At 43.2% G+C, this 23,392-nt stretch overlaps 1 protein-coding gene across 1 annotated transcript in view; it reads right to left on the bottom strand.

Annotated features, from left to right (window-relative positions):
- PDE11A (phosphodiesterase 11A) overlaps positions 1 to 23,392 on the bottom strand; it is a 429,146-nt gene that overhangs the window by 57,755 nt on the left and 347,999 nt on the right. The window contains exons 14-15 of the mRNA XM_069577105.1: positions 15,236 to 15,326; positions 11,581 to 11,681 (exon numbers count right to left, since the gene is read on the bottom strand). Of these exons, the coding sequence (XP_069433206.1) occupies positions 11,581 to 11,681; positions 15,236 to 15,326 (192 nt within the window). The remainder of the gene's footprint in view (positions 1 to 11,580; positions 11,682 to 15,235; positions 15,327 to 23,392) is intronic.

Below are 23,392 nucleotides of genomic sequence, written 5' to 3'. Positions count from 1 at the left end.
TTTCCCAAGGTCTCACATTTTTGGCACTTCCTAATGAGAGGCTCTTTAAAGGATCCTGACACACTGCTTCCCAACGTGCACCCCACAAAATGCTAGTCTGAGGAGGTGCTGCAGGTAAAGGGGGTGCTCTGGCCAAGTGGGTTTGAGAAATGCTTCCTGTGATCCTTGAAGTTTCACCACCCACATTTGCCTTTTGAAGGCTCTACAAAACGCTGACATTGAAAAGCCTACTCGACTTGACCATGGACTCCCATAGCACTGATGTTGTAAAGAACACACTTTGGAAAACGCTACCATGGCATTTATGGTGGAAGTCAGAGTAGGATCTTGGACACTTAGTGCTGACTCATTGCAGTTTGGGGGAAAAAGGACAAGAGGCCGAGTGCTACTGGCTCCCGTTTCTTGTCTGGAGTCCCCATCATCACCTGGGTCCTTACTGTTCCAGGCAGACTTCTGTCATTTACTAAGCACATGACTGACTTTGGGTAGGTTAGGGTTGGTGGGAGGATTTATGTAAAACACTTAGCAGAGTGCCTGACACACAGTAGCTGTTCAGTAAGGATTGCTGCTGCTGCTGCTAAGTCGCTTCAGTCGTGTGTGACTCTGTGCGACCCCAGAGACGGCAGCCCACCAGGCTCCCCCATCCCTGGGATTCTCCAGGCAAGAACACTGGAGTGGGTTGCCATTTCCTTATTCAGCTCAGAAGCATTAGGTGTACTGGCCCCAGCTGGTAAGTGGCAGAGCTCGGATACAATACAAGCTTTTGGAATAACAGTTGCCCCGAGCAGCAAAGGGCTTTCCCTGGTGGCTCAGATAGTAAAGAATCTGCCTGCAATGCAGGGGACCTGGGTTTGATCCCTCAGTTGGGAAGATACCCTGGAGAAAGAAATGGCAACCTAGTCTGGTATTCTTGCCTGGACAGATGAGCCTGGCAGGCTACCCCATGGGGTTGCAGAGAGTCAGGCATGACTGAATGGCTGACACTTTTCCTTCACTTCATACACTAATGTATAGCAAAATTGCTGGGTCATAGAATGATTCCTATGTTTAATTTGAGTTTTCTTTATAAATATAGATTGTTAGGGGCATATGTAACCTTTGAAAAAGGCTGCTGTAATTCTCTTATTTATAGGTCAGAAAACTCAAGGTGAAGGAAGGTGATGTGATTTCCCCAGGATCCCAGGGCAGTTATGAATAAGTCTAGGTAGATTCCAGGCCCCCAGCTTCCCAGCTGTGGCCTGTGTGATCATCTTTATAAACTGTGTGTAGCATGAGCTTTGGGGGCAGAATAGCCTTGGCTGCTGTGAGCGTCTGGACACAGATGTGGCAGCATCACAGGCTGCTGTACTGAGCCACGGGGAGCACCAGACAGAGGTGTCCATCAACAAGGAGATGCTCCCAAGAGCTGCGCGTGGCCCAGACCAGGTTTGTGGTCCTCGGCTTTGGTGGTATTTCTGACCTCCTCCTTAGTGATAACCATTACAAAGCAACAATGTGAAATTCACTGTACTTTTGAGAAAGGAACTGGCCCACACAGCAGCTCCTTTTAGCATCTATATGTGTATATAGAGTATACGGAGTCAAAATCAACATGTATGAAACTGTTAGGAGCACCTTTAAAAACATGGGACTCCTAAAATGAACATTTGAAAATCCACAGAGTTATAACATTCCCTGGATCCAGATGCCTCTGTCATGAGGAACTATATCATTAACTTTTCAGGCATATCATTGGCAACCTTGCTTTTCAAGGACAATGGCAAATACCTCGGCTAGTGAAAAGCAACTTACTGGAAAATCTCATTTATAATCAGATATGTTTTTATTAGGCTTTTATCCTGCTCTCCTGACATACGTTCCACTCAGAAAAATAGCAGTCTTTAAAAATGCATCATTTGAACAGAACTGGTAAAATTACTCTCAGAAATAATTCTAAAGATTGGTTACCAGTCACCCATCACTACATTGAAAGTCTTTCTTGTTTCTAATTTATCTGCAATGCACCTTTTGTTTGTAAAGTGAGAAATCACCCATCCTGTGTATATTTTAATTGGGAATATTTTTTATAACGTTATATAACTCTCTATATAAGCATGTAATATAAGTGTGTACACATATTCTTTATCCATTGATCTAACTGTTCTGAATCTACTAAAAGTCTTTGAATGTTAGGAAGAATTTTACTGTCAAGGTGGCAATTTCAGCTCCAGAATTACCAGATGGGGTGGCAGGGGACAGGGTGAAATGGGTACAGGGGAGTAGGATTCCCTTCTCTCAGTGTTCTTACAGTTCATTCAACAGGCAAACCATACATCTGCAATTGGTTCCTAAAGGCAGATTCTGGAGAGATTTCCGGACTTTGGGCATAAAAGCACCTCAGAGGAATAATAAATCAGCAGGCAGATGTTAATTCCAGTAATTATGACTAAAGGGAAAAAAAAGGTTATATGTTTCACTTTGAAAGTAAATTGTGTCCCTGTGTTAGATTAGCACCGATAACACAAGGATCAGCTAAGCATTAATACCCGAATAAAAGTATCTGTGAAAGGCTGTGCTGCTGTTGACAGCACAAATAAAACTGGCAAATGCAAGAAATGGCAAGAGCAGAACAACTCTCAGTATTGATGATGGCAGAGAAGTAAGACAATACAGGACTCTACACGTGAGTTCCGTTGATCTATAACCTCCAGGCCAAGATGAGATTCAAGGGGTTGCTGGATGGGGCGTGCCCTAGTTGCCCCTGCATTTACGTGGCCCCTAGCACTCTTCGTGGGCTTCCCAGATGCTGCAGTGGTAAAGAAACTGCCTACCAGTGCAGGAAACACAAGAGTTGTGGGTTTGATCCCTGGGTTGGGAAGATCCCCTGGAGTAGGAAATGGCAACCCACTCCAGGATTCTTGCCTGAGAAACCCCACGGACAGAGGAGCCTGGCGGACTATCGTCCACAGGGTCACACAGAGTTGGGCATGACTGAGTGAGCATGCACGCGTGTAGCACTCCCCAAGGTGGGGTACTACTGTTTCTCTCACCCTCACACTGGGCTCTGAGTCCGTGAAGGTAAGCATGATACCTTCTCTCTGTGTGCGTCCCCAGCAACTAGCACAGTGTCTGGCATAAAGAAGGCATCAGTAAGTGCTACTGGATAAATCTCTCATGTTTTATTCAGTTGCTATATCATATGGATGGAGACATGAGGATGAATCCTGGAGAAGGGAATGGCTACCCACTCCAGTATTCTGGCCTGGAGAATTCCATGGACTGTATAGTTCATGGGATTGCAAAGAGTCAGACATGACTGAGCGATTTTCACTCACTCATGAGGATGAATAGATACAAAATGCTTTGATGTTCATCAGAAAGTACCAAAATATTTCTTCCATTAACCTGTCACTGAGTCTGTAGTTCTACCACTAGAGTAATTTCCGTGGGTTAACTAATCAGCTCTGTTAAAATATGAGAATGTTTGCGAAGGAACAGTGGGTTAAGCTCTGTAATCATTACACCTCACTATGCATTCATTTATCCTCTTCCTTTCCAATAAGGGACTAGTTGAGTGCAGGCAGCTGTGGAGGTTGAAAACATTGACCACAGTGGACCTTTAACATTTGTTGAATGATGAATGAATGACTATCCCCATCTGCATACCAGTAGAGATATTCGTTGGGTTCTTATTGTGTTTTATAAAATAAATTGTTCTAGATATTAGTCTAATTTTTTAGAAAGATGGTCAAACTATAACTCCTAACAATCTACGCTAATTTGGTACCTTTTGTTGTCATCATCAGATGCTTTGAGAAATGCTCCTTTTTGCATCCTTTTGGAAAGACAGAGACCAAGAAACAATTAGACTGGGCGTTTTCTGTAATTGTTGATGAATGTTTGCAGAGCACAAAGGGAAGTGAAAAATTTTCAGCTTGAAGATTAGTCTGATTAATTTAGAAAGCCAACCGGAAAAGCATTAAGCACCAAAATGGGTATACAAAATCTGAATTCTTGGATAATTCTCTATTTAAATAATGATCTGAGGCAATGTGGCATGGAGATATGAGCACAGAAACCTTGATGACTTTGGGCAAGTCACGTACCCTCTCTAAGCCCAGGTATCCTTATCTAGAAGATGGGGATAACAATATCTACCTTGCAGGCTTATATGACAGTTCAATATCAGAGAGCTAAAATTTTGAAAATTTATTATGTCAGGCAGTGGGTCAGGTGTAGGGGCTCCAAGAGGGAGCTACAGAGGAAGATGTCTGCATTCACAGAGCTCCCACTCTAAAGGTGATGCAAGAGGAGACTGTAATCCCAGAACAGTGCAGGGCAGGAGCAGCAGGCACCTGAGATGAGGGACACAGAATTCTGGGGTCGCAACCTCCTGAGGATGAACTACACGGCTCCTGCTACCCTAGAGGAACACCTTCCGTGACGGTATTAAAGCTAAAGAAGGACCAACCTCTACTATGTCCCAGTTTAGCTCAGCTATAGACAAGGAGCCTCTGCTTGCAGTCTCAGCCCCATGGGTGAGTCTCCTGGCAACACTCACCTGGCGACTCAGCCCATCCCAGCCTGCTGGAGGCATCTACAGCTGGCTGAGTCGCACCTGCTTGATATCTACTGAGTTTGGAACTGTGCCACTGCTGTCTTTGGTGCCCAAGTGTTCTCAGGAGTGGCCTCAGTTTCCCCTCTGGTTCTCTTAAACCAACAGTTACAGATCTACAGAGAGAATGGCAGAGTAGTTAAAGACATTTGGGAGTCCAAATACTTGGTTCCAATCTCAGCTTTACCACTCAACATGGTGAGCAATACACTGACTTTCTCGCAACCTCAGTTTCCTCATGTGTATGGTGGGGTCAGTAATAGTACCTGCTCTGACAGAACCCCTTTAAGTGCTAAACAGAATAATGTGTATATCACACTCCCAAGTGAGCACTTGGGGAATTTTCGGTATTGTTTCCACTAATCGTGGAAGATGCGAGGTCATCTTTGTTAACTTACAGGCAGACAGTCAGTCCAGGACAACTGTGACATCTCCAAGTTTTAACGCTTATAATTTTGGATCTCTCTCCGTCTGCCCCAACAAGGACTATCTTTTTTTTTTTTGGCTTCCGGTTGCTTTTATTTACTTATTTTTTTTTCAAGGACTATATTTTATGGTCCAAATTTCATTAACCTTTCTGGTTGAATGATTGTTTTCTTTATAAGTTACTTAAAATTGTCAATGTTATCAAATTTAAATTATTTAGGTTACTTAAATTTTCCTCATCTTTCATACAGATAATCTCCTTTGGCCACCAGAACTCTAGGAGATGGGTATGGGTGAAGTACCTGTCCCTATGTTGCTGACAAGGAAACTAAGGCAAAGAGAGATTAAGTGAGTGACTCTCTCTCAAAGCTACATGGCTGGTTACCAACAGGGGATATCTAATTCCTGCTTGAGATGCTGAAATTACTATTTAATTATGAAAGCTGTATTCACTGCAGGGACTCAGAAATAGGCACAGAAATCAATTTCAGAAAACCACTCAGTGGTAACTGGAAAATGTTTTCAGTGAGTTGGAAAACCAGTCTGAAGAATAACCCCCAGACTTACGGTTGGGAAGCCTAGAAATTCACACTGAGGCTTTGTTTGATTTTTGTTTGTCCAACAAACAAAACCTTGTTTTAAAACCTTGTTTTAAACTTGCGGATTCTGCTTTCACCCATCATTTGTAGTATAGAATCTTGAGCATATCCAAAGCCATTAGAAATTGACTTTACAAGGGTTTGTGGTTGTTTTTAAAGGAATTCCATATTTCCAGGAATTTTACATTGTTCCCTATTGGCATGTGGCAGGATATCCTGCCACTAGGAATGAGTCATAACCCTCAGCCCCTGCCCACAAAGGCCTGGATCTCGTCCCTGCCCACCTTGACCCCTTCTAGAGTGACTTGCCCCTTCTTAGGGGAGGAAAGCAGTGAACTTCCTTTCTGGTTGGCCTCAACTGTATCAAGGCTTTTGAGTTAAGTAGCCAGGACAGACGAACCAAGCGTAATCCAAACTTCTAGAAAGTGTACAAGGCCATCCCACGGCCCGCCTTTCTTCAGCGATTTCTGCTCCAACCAACACCACGGCTCCTGTCTCAGCTGCCCCGCACCTCCCTCGCTTTCTGCCCTGGCGCTGCTTTGACTCCACGTGTGGGATGGGGAATGGCTGTCGGAATCCCCAGCCCTTGGGGATGTGTGTCCTGGAAATGCATGGAAGTTTTAATATCCATGGAACAGCCTTGGTTTATGGAGGCTGGAGGCTGATGGCAATTCTGAGGTGCAGTTTATATAAGACTTTTCAGATAGTCCCTGTGGGACCAAGCTGGACTGACCACAGGGGCAGCCAACAAGTGGACGTGTCTTTACAAGAGCTTCCCTCCCCCATTTCACTTTCTTGGTCCCCGACTCCCATTTCTGATGTTACTTCCAAAACTAGACTATGCGCATGCAAGCTCTTGTCTCTGGCTCTGCTTCGGGAGAGAGGAGGGAACTCATGCTGGTTTTCATGTTAAACTGGTTCACATACACCTGGGAAGGTCAATATTTCCATGTATAATGCATCCCCAACTTAAATGACAAGTACTTGATTCTTCCTTTAGAGAAAGAATACAGTTTGTGGAAAAGCCTCGAAACCAGAGATAGAGGTTCCAACTTATCCACAAGTTACTTATGTGAGCCAAGCTACACTATTTAACCTACAGACTTAGTACCTGATCTACAAAATAGAGGAGATGAGTTGGATGACATCATTGCTAACAGTCCTTTCAATTCCACAGCTGTATCTCTGTGAAATAAAAGTAACTGGGAGACAGTTTGTAGTAACTGCTTTCCCCCTCATTAACCCGAGGAGTTGTCTTGCCTAAAAATATGGCAATACTTTAATGCAACTTTAGACAGGCAAGTGAATCAGCCTCCTGAAGCTCTAGATTAGAGAATGAGCAGCTATTCAGAGCCTCAAAACACAATAACACTCACAGCAAGAGAACAAGCCAGCTTCTTTGGAGTCAGCAAACATTAGCAGGGCCTGTAGCATTAAGATAAGAGCAGAGTAATGAGCAAACAAGGGCCACCACCTTCCCTGACTGCATCACTCAGTGACTCGTCACATCCCTAACAGGCCTTGATGAATGGACTCCTACTGTTGACAGTTTTCCTCCCTTAGAAGTTACTTGGAAACTTGGCTTGGCAAAATGCTTCTCCTTTGAGAAAAATAATGTGAAATCCTGCAAGTGTCAGACATGGGAAATAAAAACATTAAAGATATACAGGTTTCCGTAAGCGACCAATCCAGGAGTATCAATTCAGAAAAAAAAAAAAAAAGAAAAGAAAAAGGAACATCATGATACTTAAGTCAAAATGAAGGCCACAAAACATGCAAAAAAATAGTCTATAAAGGAAATGAGGTTGTAGATGCCACCATTTATGAGACATACAAGACATTTACAAGACAGATAAAGTAGGTGCTATCATTTCCATTTTACACATGAAGAAAACAGGGTCAGAGAGGTAAGTATTTTGATGACACACAGCTATCTAGTGGCAGAGCTGGGATTTTACTTTAAAAATTATTTTAAAAATTAATTAAAATGTATATTTATAAAAGTAATACATACACATAGTTAACAAATGAAACAACACTGGAAAGCGTATAATGAAATAAAGGAGTGTTTCTCATTTTTCTGCTTTACTGTCCTTTGACTGTGTTTCTCAATGCTTTCGTGTGATTCTTAATTTGGCCATCATGCTTTTAATTTCCAAGAGCTCTTTCTTCTTCGATAGTTGCTCCTATTATTTTTTCAAGCATCCTGTTCTTATTTCATGGAGACAGTGTCTTAGGACAGTGTCTCTAAGGATGTTAACAATAGTTTTGGGTTTTTGTTTTCTTCTTCTCCCTGTTGTCTCTGAGTTCTGTTTATTTTCTGTTTTGGCCTCTGCTTTTCATATGGGTGCACATGCAAGCTCAGTCACTAAAGAAAGAAAGTGAAGTGGCTCAGTCGTGTCCGACTCTTTGCGACCCCATGGACTGTAGCCTATCAGGCTCCTCTGTCCATGGGATTTTCCAGGCAAGAATACTGGAGTGGATTGCCATTTCCTTCTCCAGGGGACCTTCCCGACCCAGGAATCGAACCTGGTTCTCCCGCATTGCAGGCAGACACTGTCACTAAGTCATGTCCAATTCTTTGTGACACCATGAACTGTAGCCTGCCAGGCTCCTCTGTCCATGGAATTTTTCAGGCAAGAATACTGGAATGGGTGGCCATTTTCTCCTTCAGGGGCTCTTCCCAACCCAAGGATCGAACTCACGTCTCCTACATTGGCAGGCCAATTCTTTACCACTGTGCTACCTTGGAACTGTGCCCTGTTTCATGTGGGAGGTTTTCATAAAATGTTCTGTCCTTGGTGTCTGTGTGTAATAGAATGACATTAAAAGGCTAAGCAGAGCTGTATATGGATGTCCCACACACACAGTGCATGGGACACACTAAAAAGTTATTCACAGTTTATCTGAAATTCAAATTTAACTTCTTGTACTTCCATTTGCTGAATCTGAGGAACCTGGGTATGTGGCTTATGGATTCTGGCCTCTGGCCTACTGGGCTGTGGGCTTGAGTTTTCAATCCATTTTACTTCATCCCCTCTTCTGACTTCTACATCTCATTCCCACCTTGAGCTTTTCTGAGTCCAGAGCACTTTCTTCCATCTCCCCAGAGGATGAACTTCTGGCCTTCTCCGGGGATGGAGGAGAGGGAGTTCTGGCTGCATTGGTGGAGGACTTCGTGGGCTCCGAGTGTCCTGAAAACTGACTTGCTAGTAGTTTACTCGTTTTAAGCTGTGAGCGTCACATTCATTTTTCCATGGTGCTTTTTGTCTCTGAGCCCCAAGTGAGGCTCTGCAGGGCCTACAGCTCACTTCTCAGAGTCGTCCTGCTTTCCACTCTACTCTGCCAGAACATCTGACCCTCATCAGTGGGCCTTCGTTTTCCACAAACAGACTGACACCTCTTCTCAACTGATGTGTGTCCTCTCCCTTTCTCCTTGTAGATTTGCTTTTGCTTTTAAATTTACCTGGTGCTGTTTAAGTGGTGTTTCAGAAGGGAGAAAACATAGATGCTTGGGCTTAGTATACCAGGTTTAACTAGAGTGAGACTTAAATCCAGACCAATATCACCCCAAAGCCTCCACTCTTTCCACTGTGCCATGTCATGACCCATTCAGCAGAGACCAACAACAAATACCCATGGCACAGACTGTCAGCTCTCTGCTCCAATCTGTCTCTTGCCTTCCTTTTTAGTAATAGAACTCTTAGACGTTAGCATGGCACACAATTACCCAACACCAAGCCTTCCTATCCTAACCTAGGGATGGCCAGTGAAATGTGGGTGGAATCGTTACGTGAAGTTTCCAGAAAATGCTCTTAAGAAATAACTTGCATCACCTTTGGCTCCTTTCTTTTTTGTTCCTTTCTTCTTTCTGATAGCTGGAATGTGGACATTGTGCCTAGAACACGGGCAGCCCTTACCTTGGGCTAAGGTGGAAACTAGGTGTTGAATGTGGATGCACAGAGAGAATGAGAAGCCTGGGTCCCTGATGACAGTGGAGCTGCTCCACCAACTGCCGGTTGCTTATCTCCAGACTCTTTAGACATGACAAAGAAGTAAGCTACTGTGATTTTGGGTTTCCTGTGCCTTATAATTGAAGCTAATTCTCACTGACGCCATGCCAAGCGCAGTAAGATCCAAACGAAGTGACATAGGCTTCCTCGAAAAGGTGGCAAGAAATGGTTCAGCCAGATGGGCAAGTGGAGGAACAGTGATAGGACTGGAGAGCAAGGGGCGCTGCATAAGCTGTTTTCAAAGGGTAACATGCAGTTGACTAATAAAAAAGACTTGTTTTTTCTGAAAAACAAAACACAAAGGGTAACATTAGACCAGTCTAGTGGAAGTACAAATTGTGTAGGAGAGACGTGAGAGATAAGAATGCAAAATGGTTGGGGGCAGATTATGGTGGGAGAACCTTGAAACATGAACGAAAGTTAGAGATTGCTTTGAAAGCAATGAGGCCACTGAAGCCTTTTGAGATGGGAGTTGGATACTCATGTCTAGCATGTGAGGGAGGGTTAGAATGAAGAGTTTGGGGGTCTTCTCTATAGGCTTCCCTTGTGGCTCAGGCAGTAAAGCATCTGCCTACAATGCGGGAGACCTGGGTTCGATCCCTGGGTTAGGAAGTTCCCCTGGAGAAGGAAATGGCAACCCACTCCAGTATTCTTGCCTGGAAAATCCCATGGATGGAGAAGCCTAGTAGGCTACAGTCCGTGGGGTCGCAAAGAGTCAGACACGACTGAGTGACTTCACTTCACTTCTATGCCTCTATAGAATTAACGTAGAGTTGAGGCCAGGAGAGTGAGAAGAGAAAGAAGAACTGGAACTCATACATAGAAGCAAGGAGAAGAGAAAACTATAAGAGATCCAGAAAAGGAGAGAGGAAGGCAGGTGCATACTGGGGAAAAAAAGAGAGTAGACACTGACAATAAGAAGTCAGTAAACCTGCGGATGTCTCAAAGAAGCTAGAAAATACCAGGAATGAGTAAAAGACGTTGCATCTGGGGACAGCAGAAGTCTCTGCTGACCTCTGAAAGTGCAGTGTTGGCAGTATGTGAAGGTGGATGCTGGTCTGCAAAGTGCACCTAGGTGCTAGGAAAATAAAAGCAGTCTTGTGCTCCGTTTATTTTAAAGGGTAGGCAGTAAAAGAAAGGTAAGGTGAAAGGCAATGAAAGACCATAGGGTCAAGTCAAAGAAGTTCTTAAGGAAGAGAAGTCGCTTGGTCTTTAAGGTCAGAGAAAACTGTGCCTATCAGTGAAGGAAGAGATGACCAGGCCACCAAAAGCAGTGGTTCCTGATGGAACAGGTTTCACAGGAAATGAGCAGGATGGAATCACCAGCTCAGGGGGAAGCCTGAGCTTTGGGGAAAAGAAGGATGGCTTTTCTGAGAAAGAGAGCTAAAGGAGAGGTGAAGAATGAAGGCTTGGATTTCTTGTCATCCTTCCAGCAACACAAGTTTTTCATCATTATTAGCATCTTCAATGCCATTAGAGATCTAACCACCAATAACAGTCTACAATAGCAATCTTAGGGACTTCCCTGGTGGTCCAGCGGTTAAGACTCGACACTTCCACTGCAAGGGGCACAGGTTCCATCCCTGACTGGGGAACTGGATTCCACCTAGTTCACGCAGTGGCCAAAAAAATAAAATAGCAACCGTAGCCAGTCTTTAAACTTAAAATGCCCATCATTTAGTTTCAGCCAGTAGTCCCAAACAAGGCTCATAAAACAGAAGGAAAAATATATATCTTGTGATTATAGTCCTGACTGTCTTATTTCACAGACACCACACTAATGAGGTTCTTTTAGATGAGGAAAAAAACAACAACAGAAACTTTAGCTCATCTACACATTGATATCAGTGTTAGAGTAACAGGCAACCTCCAGTTTGGACCTGAAAGTTAATTACAGGATGAAACTTTAGATATCCATTTGTCAAATAGATCAAATGCCAATACCTACTCAAAGTACAGCGTGAGGTCTGTTGCCAGTATTGACTGCTTCAAAAGCTGCATAAGGTCACTGTATTCCTTGGAGGACAAATTAGCAAAGATGTTGTGACCCTGGAGTGAGAAAGGAAAAAGCCACAGAAGACAGCATTACATCCGAGCTTGGCAACTACATGTTTTTTCCACTTTTTTTCAAAAACAGTCTAGAAACATGATAAAATAATTCTTTAAAAAGCTTAATGACATTCTGTGCAAATACAAACAGATTCCCTGGCAAACAGGCCAAAGCCAGAAGTGCAGTCATAATCACTGGTGAGGAGGACCACCAAGGGACACTTTATCGCATCTAGTTTTGAAGAGAAAGCTGGAAAGTGTTTGAACTCCTCTTACTAAGGCTACGATTGTGCCAACAACTCCACTTCCTGTGGGATCACTGAGCAGAGAAATCGACAAAACTTCTGGGAAACTTTCTGACCCCTGAAAACATACTAGTCTTGCTAGCAAAGACTTAAGCTGGCATTTTGGAAGTACTTGCTGTTGCAACAAATGACTCAAGGAAGAGAAGAAACATTAGACCAGTGGCACACAGGTGGCTCAAGTGGTAAAGAATCCACCTGCCAATGCGGGAGCTGCAGGAGACATGGGTTCAATCCCTGGGTTGGGAAGATGCCCGGGAGGAGGAAATGGCAGCCCACTCCAGTATTCTTGCCTGGGAAATCCCATGGGCAGAGGCGCCTGGAGGGCTACAGTCCATAGGGCTGCAAAGAGTCAGCCACGACTGAGCATGCAAGCACGCAAATGGGGGTAATCTGGACAATGGGCATTTCTGGCAATGCCTAGAGACACTTTGATTGTCACACTGATGGATGGTGCTACTGCTGTCCAGTGGGCAGAGGCCAAGGGTGCTGCGATGCACCCAACAGCCCCCACAACAAAGACTTACTTGGCCCAAAAGTGACAATACTGATGAAGCTGAGAAATGGTGTGTTAGGCTAGATGAAGATACATCTGGATGCAGTGTGTGAAATAATTATAGTACAGTAATTGCTGAGTAGCTAGAAAGTATAAAATATTGCTCTTGGCAGAGGAGGACTCTAAAAGAGCGACTTTTGCATAGAACAACCTACAAATACACTTGTATCTCCATTCCTTTAGAAAAGCACACTTTTTTCTCCATCCAACTTTGTTTTAGCTACACTAGACAGCTCCATAGTGTTTTCAGTCCAGTGAAAAAGTCTTTTTGTAAAGTGACAGACACTTCACTTAATTTGCTTTGAAAGTCAGGACTTTGCATTTATCAGGTTTTCGTAGCATGAGATACCAACTCACCAACAGGTTGTCTGGAAACTGGACCAGTTTTAAACCGAGTATCAAGAACCAGAAGATGGTGCAAAAGAAAGGCAGTGAAGTGATTGCCTGAGAACATTTTCCAATGAGACGTAAATGAATTCTTCTGGGGAACCAGAATATCAATTAGTAAATTACTACGTACCAGGCACCAGATGATTGCCTGCCCCGTTGAGTTTAATTTATCTCATTAGGTGAACCCATCACTCCTTAAAGACTAGAGTATATTGGTTCCACCTGGGGCCAGGTCCAGTATTAATAATAATTTTCAAACAAACTCTTCTGGACCCTTCAGCCATTAGGAAGAAGAGAAATAACTGAAGGAATGCCACACCATAATTCTGCCCAGGTGTCTTTGTCTGAGCCTTGCCCCATGGATCAGTCACAGGCTGGTGTACTGGAGCCTGGGGAAAAATGGTTGGGAGCTCTGGAAAAGTAGTCACCTAGGTCCAGTCACACATCTAAAATTTTGCAGGGAAAGAAACAGAGCTATTAGGAGCAAGTTATAGTAAACTCTACTGTGAAGACCAGGAGGAAGCTGGCCTGAATCTGACAACATTGATTATTTTGTGAGAGTGTGTTTTGCTACCTTTAAAGGACATATAGTAACTAACACAGTTTATAGCTGGCAGAGTGATAAAGCTAACCAGGTCAGCTTTAATAATTATAAGTTAATTTGTAATCAGTATATGTTTATATGCAAACTGGCCTTCTATGGGGCCTCAAGGGTTTGGTCTCTAAAATAGACTAGTCTCCCTGAAATACTACTTCGGTTTTTTGTTTAGGGAGGAGTGGTATTGATGGGGGGGGGGGAAATGTGTAGGAAGAAAGATCTAGATCAACTGTCTTCAAGCCATCTAACCTCCCTATGCCTCTGTATCATTTGGAAAGTGGGGTAGCAATGACATCTGCATTTTTGCCTTTCCGATGGGCAGTACGGGGATGGGGAGAAGGGGGGGCATCAACGCAAAGTCTGAACACATCAGTGCTTGTTTCCATTACTGCTGTTCTGCGTTCCTCATAGAGAACCCCAGCACAAAGGGCAGCTGATGAATTTTGCTAGTATGAAGACACATTCCGAGTTAGCGGGGCTCTGTGACACAAACAAAGGACCTTCTGAGAAAACTTGACCTCCTGTTTATAATCAGTTATTACACAGGTGTGAACGTCTGGCCTCAGGGGTGTAAGCCCATCATATTATCAGCATAAAAAAGACAGTCTGATCCCAAGTTCCTCCCATTCCTATTCCCCTCTGCACACATCTAAAACATGGCTTTCACAGAAGAATTCCAGAGCCACGGATGCTGGGACACTGGTTTTTGTCAGAGTTACTGAGAGCCTAACCCTGATGTTTCATTCTCAACTGAAAATCCATCTCCCCCGATGGGTCTGCCTTCCACAGCTGCAGGCAGGTTCCGGAGTGCTGACTCTCCTTTATGGGGTCGAAGAAGGCTTTGGTGATATTGCAAAAGACACGCTTTCTCAAGATAGGCTGGAGGAAAAAAACCTCCATATTTAATGATGCTATTCCAGGGAAGCAGGGCCTTAATGATGATAATAATAATAATTAATGGCACAGCTAGAGAACTGACAAATAATGGGGAACAGATGATCCCTTCCTGGCCTCAAAAAAAAAAAAAAAAAAAAAGGTCTGTACGCCTGCAGAAAATTAAACAGATCCTTTCTTGGCAATTTCAAATTCAGATGCCTCAGCTAGAGTCAGTGAGCGGCTTTACTTTTTCTCTGTGGAGAACGAAACGTATAAAAGACCAACCACTTCCAGCACCCGCAATGCCACACGAAGCAAAAGAAGGTATATGGCCCTGAGCTTGGGTCTCAAGTTTAGTTACAGTTCTCACGTTCAAACTGTCCCACCAGCAATTTTAAGCTCTTTCACCTTTTTTTATAGGTTTCTCAATTATGTAAATAAAGTGTAACTTTCTCACCCCGTTTCTGATTCCATCATCTTTTCAAATGGGTTTCGCAAAATGGAAATGTTGGGTCACTCACTTCTGGGGTCTGTGACTGGGCTTCTGTACCCTGAAGAAATGTAAAGCCATGTTCTGGTGACAGGTAGTGGGCAATCTGCTCTAAATGCATCTGAAAAGCCCCCTAACCAATAATAAAAACCCAAATGAATTAGCTCAGGAAGAAACTGAACAAGGTCCTTGCTCAGGCATCTGAAAGAATTTCTTAAAAGCCACAAAGAAGAAGTCCAATAGTTCTGATTCTCTGTATTTCTTCTTGCAAAGAAAGAGAAGTAGGAAGCATCATTTCATTGGTTTTCTTTCAAGGAGAGAAGCAGAATGGTGGGTTTTTACCTCGCTCTGAAGGATCATCACTGCATGGTTGAAATGGTGATGCTCCAAGGTGGCAGAGGTTCCATAGAGTTGGGCCAGGGCAGAGCCGCTCCTGAAAGAGGATAGACACATGAGTGACCACAGCCCTTCCACATCAACGACCTCCCCCACACTGGCTCTTTGGATCACACTGCTTCTCCTGTTTTTGCAAAGGACCACGAGCAGATACATTCTCAGGTAGCCACTTGTGGGGTTCACAAATCTATAAAGTAAACCTTTTGGGAACCTGCTGTGTGTTAGGCTAGACACAGTGGGTGATACCACCATGAAAACACATAGTCCACTCTGCCAAGAAATGTACAAACTAGTAGGGAGATGAGATGTGGTCCTAAGGGAAAATAATGGACAGACTACACAATATAAATGCCCTAAGAAGTGTTTCAGTTCAGTCAAAGAGCTCTCGGTGTTCTGAGGACAAGAGACGTGATTCCTGGCTCTGGGGATCAGGGTAGGCTTCATGAGCTAAACCTTATAAAGTTTCTGAGTATCCAGGATGAATGTCATATACTAAATGTATTTGCTATTCCATGGGAAAGACCTTGCGAATACTATGTAGAACCCATTTAATCCACTTTACATGTAAGATTGACAAGCTTCAACTATGGTTTTCCAACCTATGGTCACACTGTGATATCGCAGTGTCCAACTCCAGAAAGTTCCCTGGACTTGGAGTCAGAACTCAGCTCTCAGTAACAGCTTTGGGTCATTAATTGGTTGTTTGAGAATCAGTTTCTTTGTCTCTAAAATTATAATACTCTCTACCTTACCTGCTATTTATGAGACTACAATAAAATATTTCTAAGTGTCTATCATAGTGCCAAGCACGTAAGTAGGTTGTAGTCGATACTAATTAAAACACATAGACATTTCCATTTAAAATAAATGAAAATGTTAATTGACACTTGAAAGGATTCTTTTCAATTATCTGTAAGTTTTAATCAGGTGGTATTATTTCTTTCAATCTTGAACTACCCTATTATCATTTAATAAGTGACAATTTGTTAGGCTAATTTTAGCAGTATGTGATTATTATTTAATGTTAGTTACTATTTTTCTAACATATGGTTCATTTTTGTGAAAATGCATTTTTCAAAATGCACACTGTATTGTGCCTTAGTTGTATTTTTCATGACTTTTGAAAATCTAGGATGAAATCTAGGGTGAAAATCCAAATGCCTGGATGTATTTAAAATGCCTGGATGGAGTAGGTGCTTAAAAAATATTAGCCACTTGGCTAATAAGGTTGTGCTGATATGTCTAGAGATTACAGTTCAAACTGAAGGTTGATAGTTAGTGTGCTAACATATTTTAAAATAATATTATTAATAATAATAGCTCTATGAGTAAGCACCTATCATGCACTAGGCAATATGTTAACACCTCAACATATTACTTCATCTAGTACTGTCAACAACCATGAAAGTTATTATTTTCTCATTTTACAGATAAGAAAACCAAGGCTCAGAGAAGTTATGTTACTTTTCCAAGGTCACAGAGCTAGTAAGTACCAGTTCTAGATTGGCACTCAAATTATGAAGTTTTTCTGATTACATAATGAGAAAGAGAATTTTAACTTCCGTATTTCTTATATTCTAGTCTCCATTTTTGCCAAGCTGGTTGTCATCAAACCTTCTTTGAAAGAAGTTTTCAAAATTTGATTCAGAATTCTCCCATTATAGCTGCTAACTACAGACTCAGATTCCTGCGATTGGTTTCTATCAACCAGCCACAAGCCCCAGTTATTGGTGTGAATCCTAAGAGAATCATTGGTGTAAAAGTGAGGTTGAGATGTAAAATAGCACCTCCTCCTTTATCATGTTGTTTTAGCAGACCTCACAAAGTTAAATCAGCTAGTCGATCACAAATCACTAAATATTTTCTTTTTTCAGGATGAGTAGGAAGTTTGTGTCCTTTAACCAGGGAACAACTGGTGGTTCCTATGCTGCCCTCTGCTCTCCCCAGGTCCATGTGCCCTCTGAACTGTTATGTTTCATCAGGAGGACTCTCAGAGTGCTTGTGCAAATGCATCTAAAGGTCCACGGGTTAAGAATCTTCATCCTTACAAAGGACCATCCTCTCTGTTCCTTTAGTAATTCTATCTTACATGTTCCACACACTCACACAATACTGAGCTAATTACAAGTATGCAGATTTTGCAACAGAAGCAGACTAATGATGCATTCATTCATTCACCTAACAAGGACTGAAAACTGTTATGATGCGAGGCTGTGAGCATGTGGGGTATGGAGATAAAGAATGGCTCTTACCCTCGGGAAGCTCACAGTCCCTATAACTGCACAGGAGACTTTGTCCACACTTTCATTAACAATGCTCACCTTTCTGCAAGCAAGGTGCCATCTTAGTATTCACAGAATGGAACATGATACTAACTCTATTTTGAGTTTCCTTTAGAATAAAATCATTTAAACAAGAATGCTTCCATTTCCATATGGTTGCTTCAATTACACTGTTAGGTTTGGTCTCTGTCAGATTTTCTGAGACTGCAGGACACCCTGGTGCCTTCTCTCTCAGGCTGAGGCTCACTGAGAATGCTGCCTGCACCTGCCATTACTCACACATGTTAGGAATCTCCGAGCACTGCAAGAGTGAAGTCCGTGGTCAGAAAACTTGATGAAAGTGTTAGGATTAAACTTTATCAGAAAGTATTAGACAGAATACGCGTTCTTTGGGATGTAAAATGGCATTATGGGCAGAAGTAAAAAGGGTCTCAGAGTTAAATACACTTGGGAAATGCTGGGTTTAAGAAGGTAAACTGTTTAGATACTGTAGGATTTATCTGTGGCATCAGGGTGTGAACATATGTGCTCTGATTCTGCAGGAAAGGAACATACTATGCAGTATTAACCAAACTTACTTGATCATTAAACCATTTTTTAAAAGACGACATGTGTTCCATGTAATGTACTTTGTGTAAAGGGCATGCTGACACTTTTTCATGTAAAATGTGGAAAAAACACTCCAATCAATCACATATGGAAAAAAAAATGACTTTAATACCACACCTCGTTTTAATTGTCTGTGGTAAGTATATCCATCATATCAGTGGCTCTGGGGCACACAGACTGTAATTGTAAAAATATTACATATACATGGAGGGTGTGTGGAGACATGCAGAGAGGAGAGGAGAGGAGAAGAGGCTCCAGATCCTTTACACACAGGAAGATTTATACCTGTGATTATTTATGATGCTCATTATTGATTAGGTCATCCTAACATACTAAAGTTTTTCATTTGGGGGCAGGAGGCACACTGAGGAGAAGCTTATATAACAGGAAAGTCAATGTGAAAATGGCTCTCCCCCCCAGGCATTCAGCCCTTTGCACAGGCACCAAAAATGAGCGTGCAAAAGGAAATTTCATAACTATGAGCTATGGACCCTCATAACTTCCCTGGATATGCATATTCTTTGAAAAACAGACTTAATGGAAGTGTGCTGCTGCGGCTTACAGGAAACTTTCAGAAGGAAAACGACCGAAGGTAATTAGGAAATTGAGAGTTGTTGGGAGGTGGGGGGGAATGGGATTAGGCTGTCACGGCAGATTAATGTGCCCCTGTATTTCACTTCTGGGACCTGGCCGAAAGCGACAAGATGGGTTTTCATTCCCAAGAAATGAGTATAAGAGATTATGCTAGAAATGAATAGAGGAAGTCTCCTAGGAGCATATACTACAAAGCTGCTTGGTACTGATATTTAATCATCAGGGGCAGCTGTAATAGGGAGGGCAATGAGTGGGAAACACTGTCCCTGGAGAAAATAGGAGAGAGGTGTTAACAGCAGTTTCAAAGCACCATGGGATCGCTGCCCTCTCTACCTATTGATGATGCACTGCACGCACTCCAATACTTTAAAATTAAGAGTAAAATATGAAAATGCGAAGGTTCACTTATCAGAAAGGCTAAGAGAATAAATCACACTGTGCTGTGACTAAAATCACAATTTTTTATTGTAGAGGCATTTTGCATTTTATATAGTAATTTGTCCCTTGCTAAATGTCTCCTGTTTCTTTATAGCCTTACATATGAAAAAAAAAAAGGTAGCATATGCTTTGTCACATAATAATTGGTGCATTTAAATCCCATTTCCAAATCACTTAAAAGGCTGGAATTAGATGGTGAATACTTTAAGGAAAGGGACTATTTGTTACGCTTCTTTATTTCCCCCACAATGCCTCGCACAGTACCTCGCATCTAGAAAGCACTCAATTGATGGGGAATAAGTAAGGAAATAAGGATATAGGTTTCTTCTGAGGGATTTTCCTAAACAATGGCAAACTTGCTGAGTAAATCTTATCCTAATCAGTAAAATGGTAGTTCCTTCACCATGATGTCAAAGGGTCTCTTTTCAGCATTTATTGAGGAAAACCTTAACTGAGGTGGAATGGTGGTGGCATCTGGTATTCTAAGCTCAAATGAGACTCTGTAAGGGAGGGGCAGGGTGATGGAGGTCCCATGGGCTGGTAAACTGTGTAAAAGGCCAACCATTGTGAGGAAACAGCTCAGACCATCTTAGAATGCAGAGTTTTGATCATGTGGTGTAAGGATGCAAAAAGTTTTTTTGAATTCTAGTATCAGAGATATCATAGCTATCTCATATGTATGAAAACTGTTCAATATTACCCAAATCACTTGAGATTTGGGGACCTCAGTTTCCAATTTAAAAAAATTAAGCCATATGAAAAAAATTTTGAAAATTAAGGAATATGACTACCAAGATCTAGTTGAGTTCTACAATTTTTATAGCTCCACGTCTTGATTTTCTGGATGTCAAAATGCATCTTAGTTTTCCAGAGCTCACATATATCACAAGCCAGCCAACAAACTGGAAGTTCAAAAGCCTAAGATACATACCACAAAATCATGAAAGAAGGTGGAATAAAGTGGTTAAAAAACGGCCTTGGAGTCAGATAGTCCAGGTCCAGACACTACTCTGCCACCCTCTGGAAGGGTGAATTTGGGCAAGTCACTTACTGTCCTGAGGCCCAGTTCCCTCTGTAAGATGGAGACAAATAGCTACAGGGATATTAGTGGAGCACTTGAGAAATAACTGCAATTCTTCTCATTGTCTCAGGGACCACTCACAGCAAAGAATGGAAATGAATTAGAACCACTTTCACTAAAAAAAAAACAGTTGATTAAATGCAACCAGGACCTCTGAGCAAGCCCCACTGTCAAATATGACTGGATTTCCTGGAAGTAGGAGCAGACATGGAAAACCAGGGATCTCTGTCTTCCTCTAGAATTGTACAATATCTTCTCTGCTCCTCTCTGAATACTGACTTTCTTCTCTCTGCAGATTTGCTCTCTTGCTTCTCTTATCCACTCGGGATTTGTTCATCACTGGTTTCCCCAAATGCAGCCTCAGTGTCCAGGCCTAAATGGACCTGCAGCTTGGACCTCAACAGCTAACTGAGTTGATATCCTGGTAATCCAGGACCAGACTCCTGGGAGATAAGATATGATTAGCTGGGTCTGGATTCAGTGTGTAGCCTTGGTCTAACGAGGTCAACTAGCAAGAAAGCCTGGCTCTCCTGGTGTGATACGTAGGCTCTCTCCAGGGGGGAGGCTGCTGTTATTTGAGTACATACATAGCGCACTTGACTCTTTTTAAAAGAACCTACAAGGTGCTCACCATTGCTTTATAGACACAATTCTTTATGTGTAAGTGGCAGAACGGTAGGGTGCTCCAGGAAGTCACAGTGACGATGATGCCACTGGCCTGAGAGAGAGGTATCCTAAAATACTCATAGTAACAAAACGCAGGCCAGGAACTCAAACACAAGGAACTGTCAGACCCTATAATCAGAGTGTATACAGTTTACACTTCAGCAGGCCCCAGGGACGCTACTGTTATTAGTACAACATCAAACCAACGTATGTAAAAACTGTGTTTTATGATGATCTGTAAAAGATTGCACTTGTTTAAGAAGTCAGGAAACTTTACTGAAAAGCAATATTAAAATAGTTATCACTCATTCACTCAGCAAACATTCCTTGTGGGTTTATCATGCTCTTGGTGCTTGTACACATCATAGGTACTGAAGAAGAATGGGAGACACATCCGTTAATCAGCAACTAATGTGGTGTGAGATGTGCAATTCTGAAACATAGCCAGGGCATGATGTGGGCACAGACTGATGCAGTGAAGGTCATCAGGGATAGAATCTGGGGAGTGGGGGTTGGAGCTTTCAGAGGAGGCTGGGGGAAGAAGAGGAAGGGCGTTCTGGGCTGTGGAAACAGCAGACCGGGAGGAGAGAAAAGGGAACTAGCTAGATCCCATTGAGCACTTTAAGTAGCCCTTTGTGTCTGAACCTGGATGCATAGGTCGGGGCGGGGTGGCAGGTGTGAGTGCTGCTCTGGAGAAATGGGCAAGAGCCTGATTGAGAAGGGCATTACGGGCTAAACTAAGGAATTGGAACATTATCCTGAGAGTCACAAGAGGCCAGTGAACGTCTTTTAAGTAGGGGAGCAATCCGATGAGATTTGTGAATTAAAAAGAATATTCTGGAGCGCCACGATGGGGAAGACTGGAGGAGGAGAGTTGGGCTGTTGGTTGTAGGAATCCTGGAGGGAGGCAGAGAAGCAGCGGTTACAATAAGGATGCAGAGGTGTCAAGTCTGAGGGAATCTGAGTGACTTGTGGACTTCTGGTGGTGCCATATTGGGAGGGGAATAAGAGGAAAAGGACTGGTGTAGAGAGAAAGACTGGGGTTGTGGTGACGATGGGCCTTCAGATAGGAGGAGCTCCTCAAGCAGCTGGAAGAAGTGTTTGGAGATTAGCCAAAAATTAGGGTCCATAGGTATGGGTTTGGGGCCGATCAGCAGGTGGTCCAGCATGAAAGGTAAAGCAGAGCAGAAGAAGAGGAGAGAACGTGGGCAGTGAAGGAGGAGCAAGCTGAGAAGACAGGCTGGAAAGGTGGATGAAGGTGTCTCTCTCCCAGACAAAGGAAGAAAGAGAGCTCTTTGGCGGAGAGCATCACAAACAGTGTGATGGCAAGAAGGATCAAGAAAGGACCGGAAGAGTGTCCTATGGCTTTGGGAAAAGGGGCCTTTGGTGGCATTACTGAGGGCTGCTCCCCTGGCGGGCAGACCTGGAAGCTGTGTGGGAGGGAAGTGAAAACAAGGAACAGACAAGTTTCCAAGAAGACTGGCTGGAAAGGAAAGAAGAGAAAGGGAGCAGAAGCTCGAGCGAGAAGCAGGGGTGGAAGTGGGTTTTTCAAGACGGGGAGAACTGTTCATATTAATAGGATGGGAGATACAGGGCAGAGAGAGGAAGATGGATGGAGCAAGGTCCTGGAGGAGGGAGGGAGGAAGGGATCCAACGCTGAGGTGGAAGGATTAGCCTCAGACACCAGGAGGGACAGCCTTTTCACAGAGATAGGAGGGAAGGAGGAAAGGATGGGGCCAGACAGATAAGTTCGTTCGTGGCAGGGGAGGAAATTGAGGGAGTTCTCGATTGATGGCCTCAATTTTCTCAGTGAAGGGGGAGGCAAGGTGATCTGCTGAGTGGCATTGGGGGAGGTGGTAGAATAGAAGGTGGTTTAGGAGGAGGAACGTTTTGGTTTCTATAACTGCTGATCAGAATGGGGGATGGAGCTGGCTAGGGGCCCAAAGAGGCTGGTGGGGAGTTCTGAGCCCCTAGCTGAGTTGGGAGAGTACCTATTCGGTATGCCTCAGGCTCACAGCTGTGACACTTTCTCCCAAAGCCTTTAAAAGTCTGGACAGAAGAGCAAGAAGCTGAACTGTTAGACTGAGCCAGAGCTGAGTTTTTGCAGAGTGGCTGTCACAGAAAGGTAAGGGGGTCTGGAAATCACAGGACATGGCAAAGAGCAGGTGGAAGCGATGGGCTTCTGCATTCAGGATGGATAGAGGTCACAAAGTCGATACTCACCTGCTAGATCAGGAGCGAGTAAAAGGGCCCAGGGCTCCAAGGCCTTAGTATGTGGGTGTTACAGGGGGAAAAACAAGTGGTGAGCTGAAAGGTCCCTGTTGACACACTGTGGGCCGCTGGGGTTTCAGATCATAGAGGAAGACCTGCTCCGGGGGCTTGGAAACTGGTCACCTGAAAGCTAATCTTACCTCTTCGTTGAAGATTCCTTAG

Source organism: Ovis canadensis, chromosome 2 (genome assembly GCF_042477335.2).
Source record: "Ovis canadensis isolate MfBH-ARS-UI-01 breed Bighorn chromosome 2, ARS-UI_OviCan_v2, whole genome shotgun sequence".
NCBI classification, from domain to species: domain Eukaryota; kingdom Metazoa; phylum Chordata; class Mammalia; order Artiodactyla; family Bovidae; genus Ovis; species Ovis canadensis.
The sequence above is the reverse complement of the archived record's forward strand: the minus strand, read 5'-3'. Positions and strand labels throughout refer to the sequence as shown.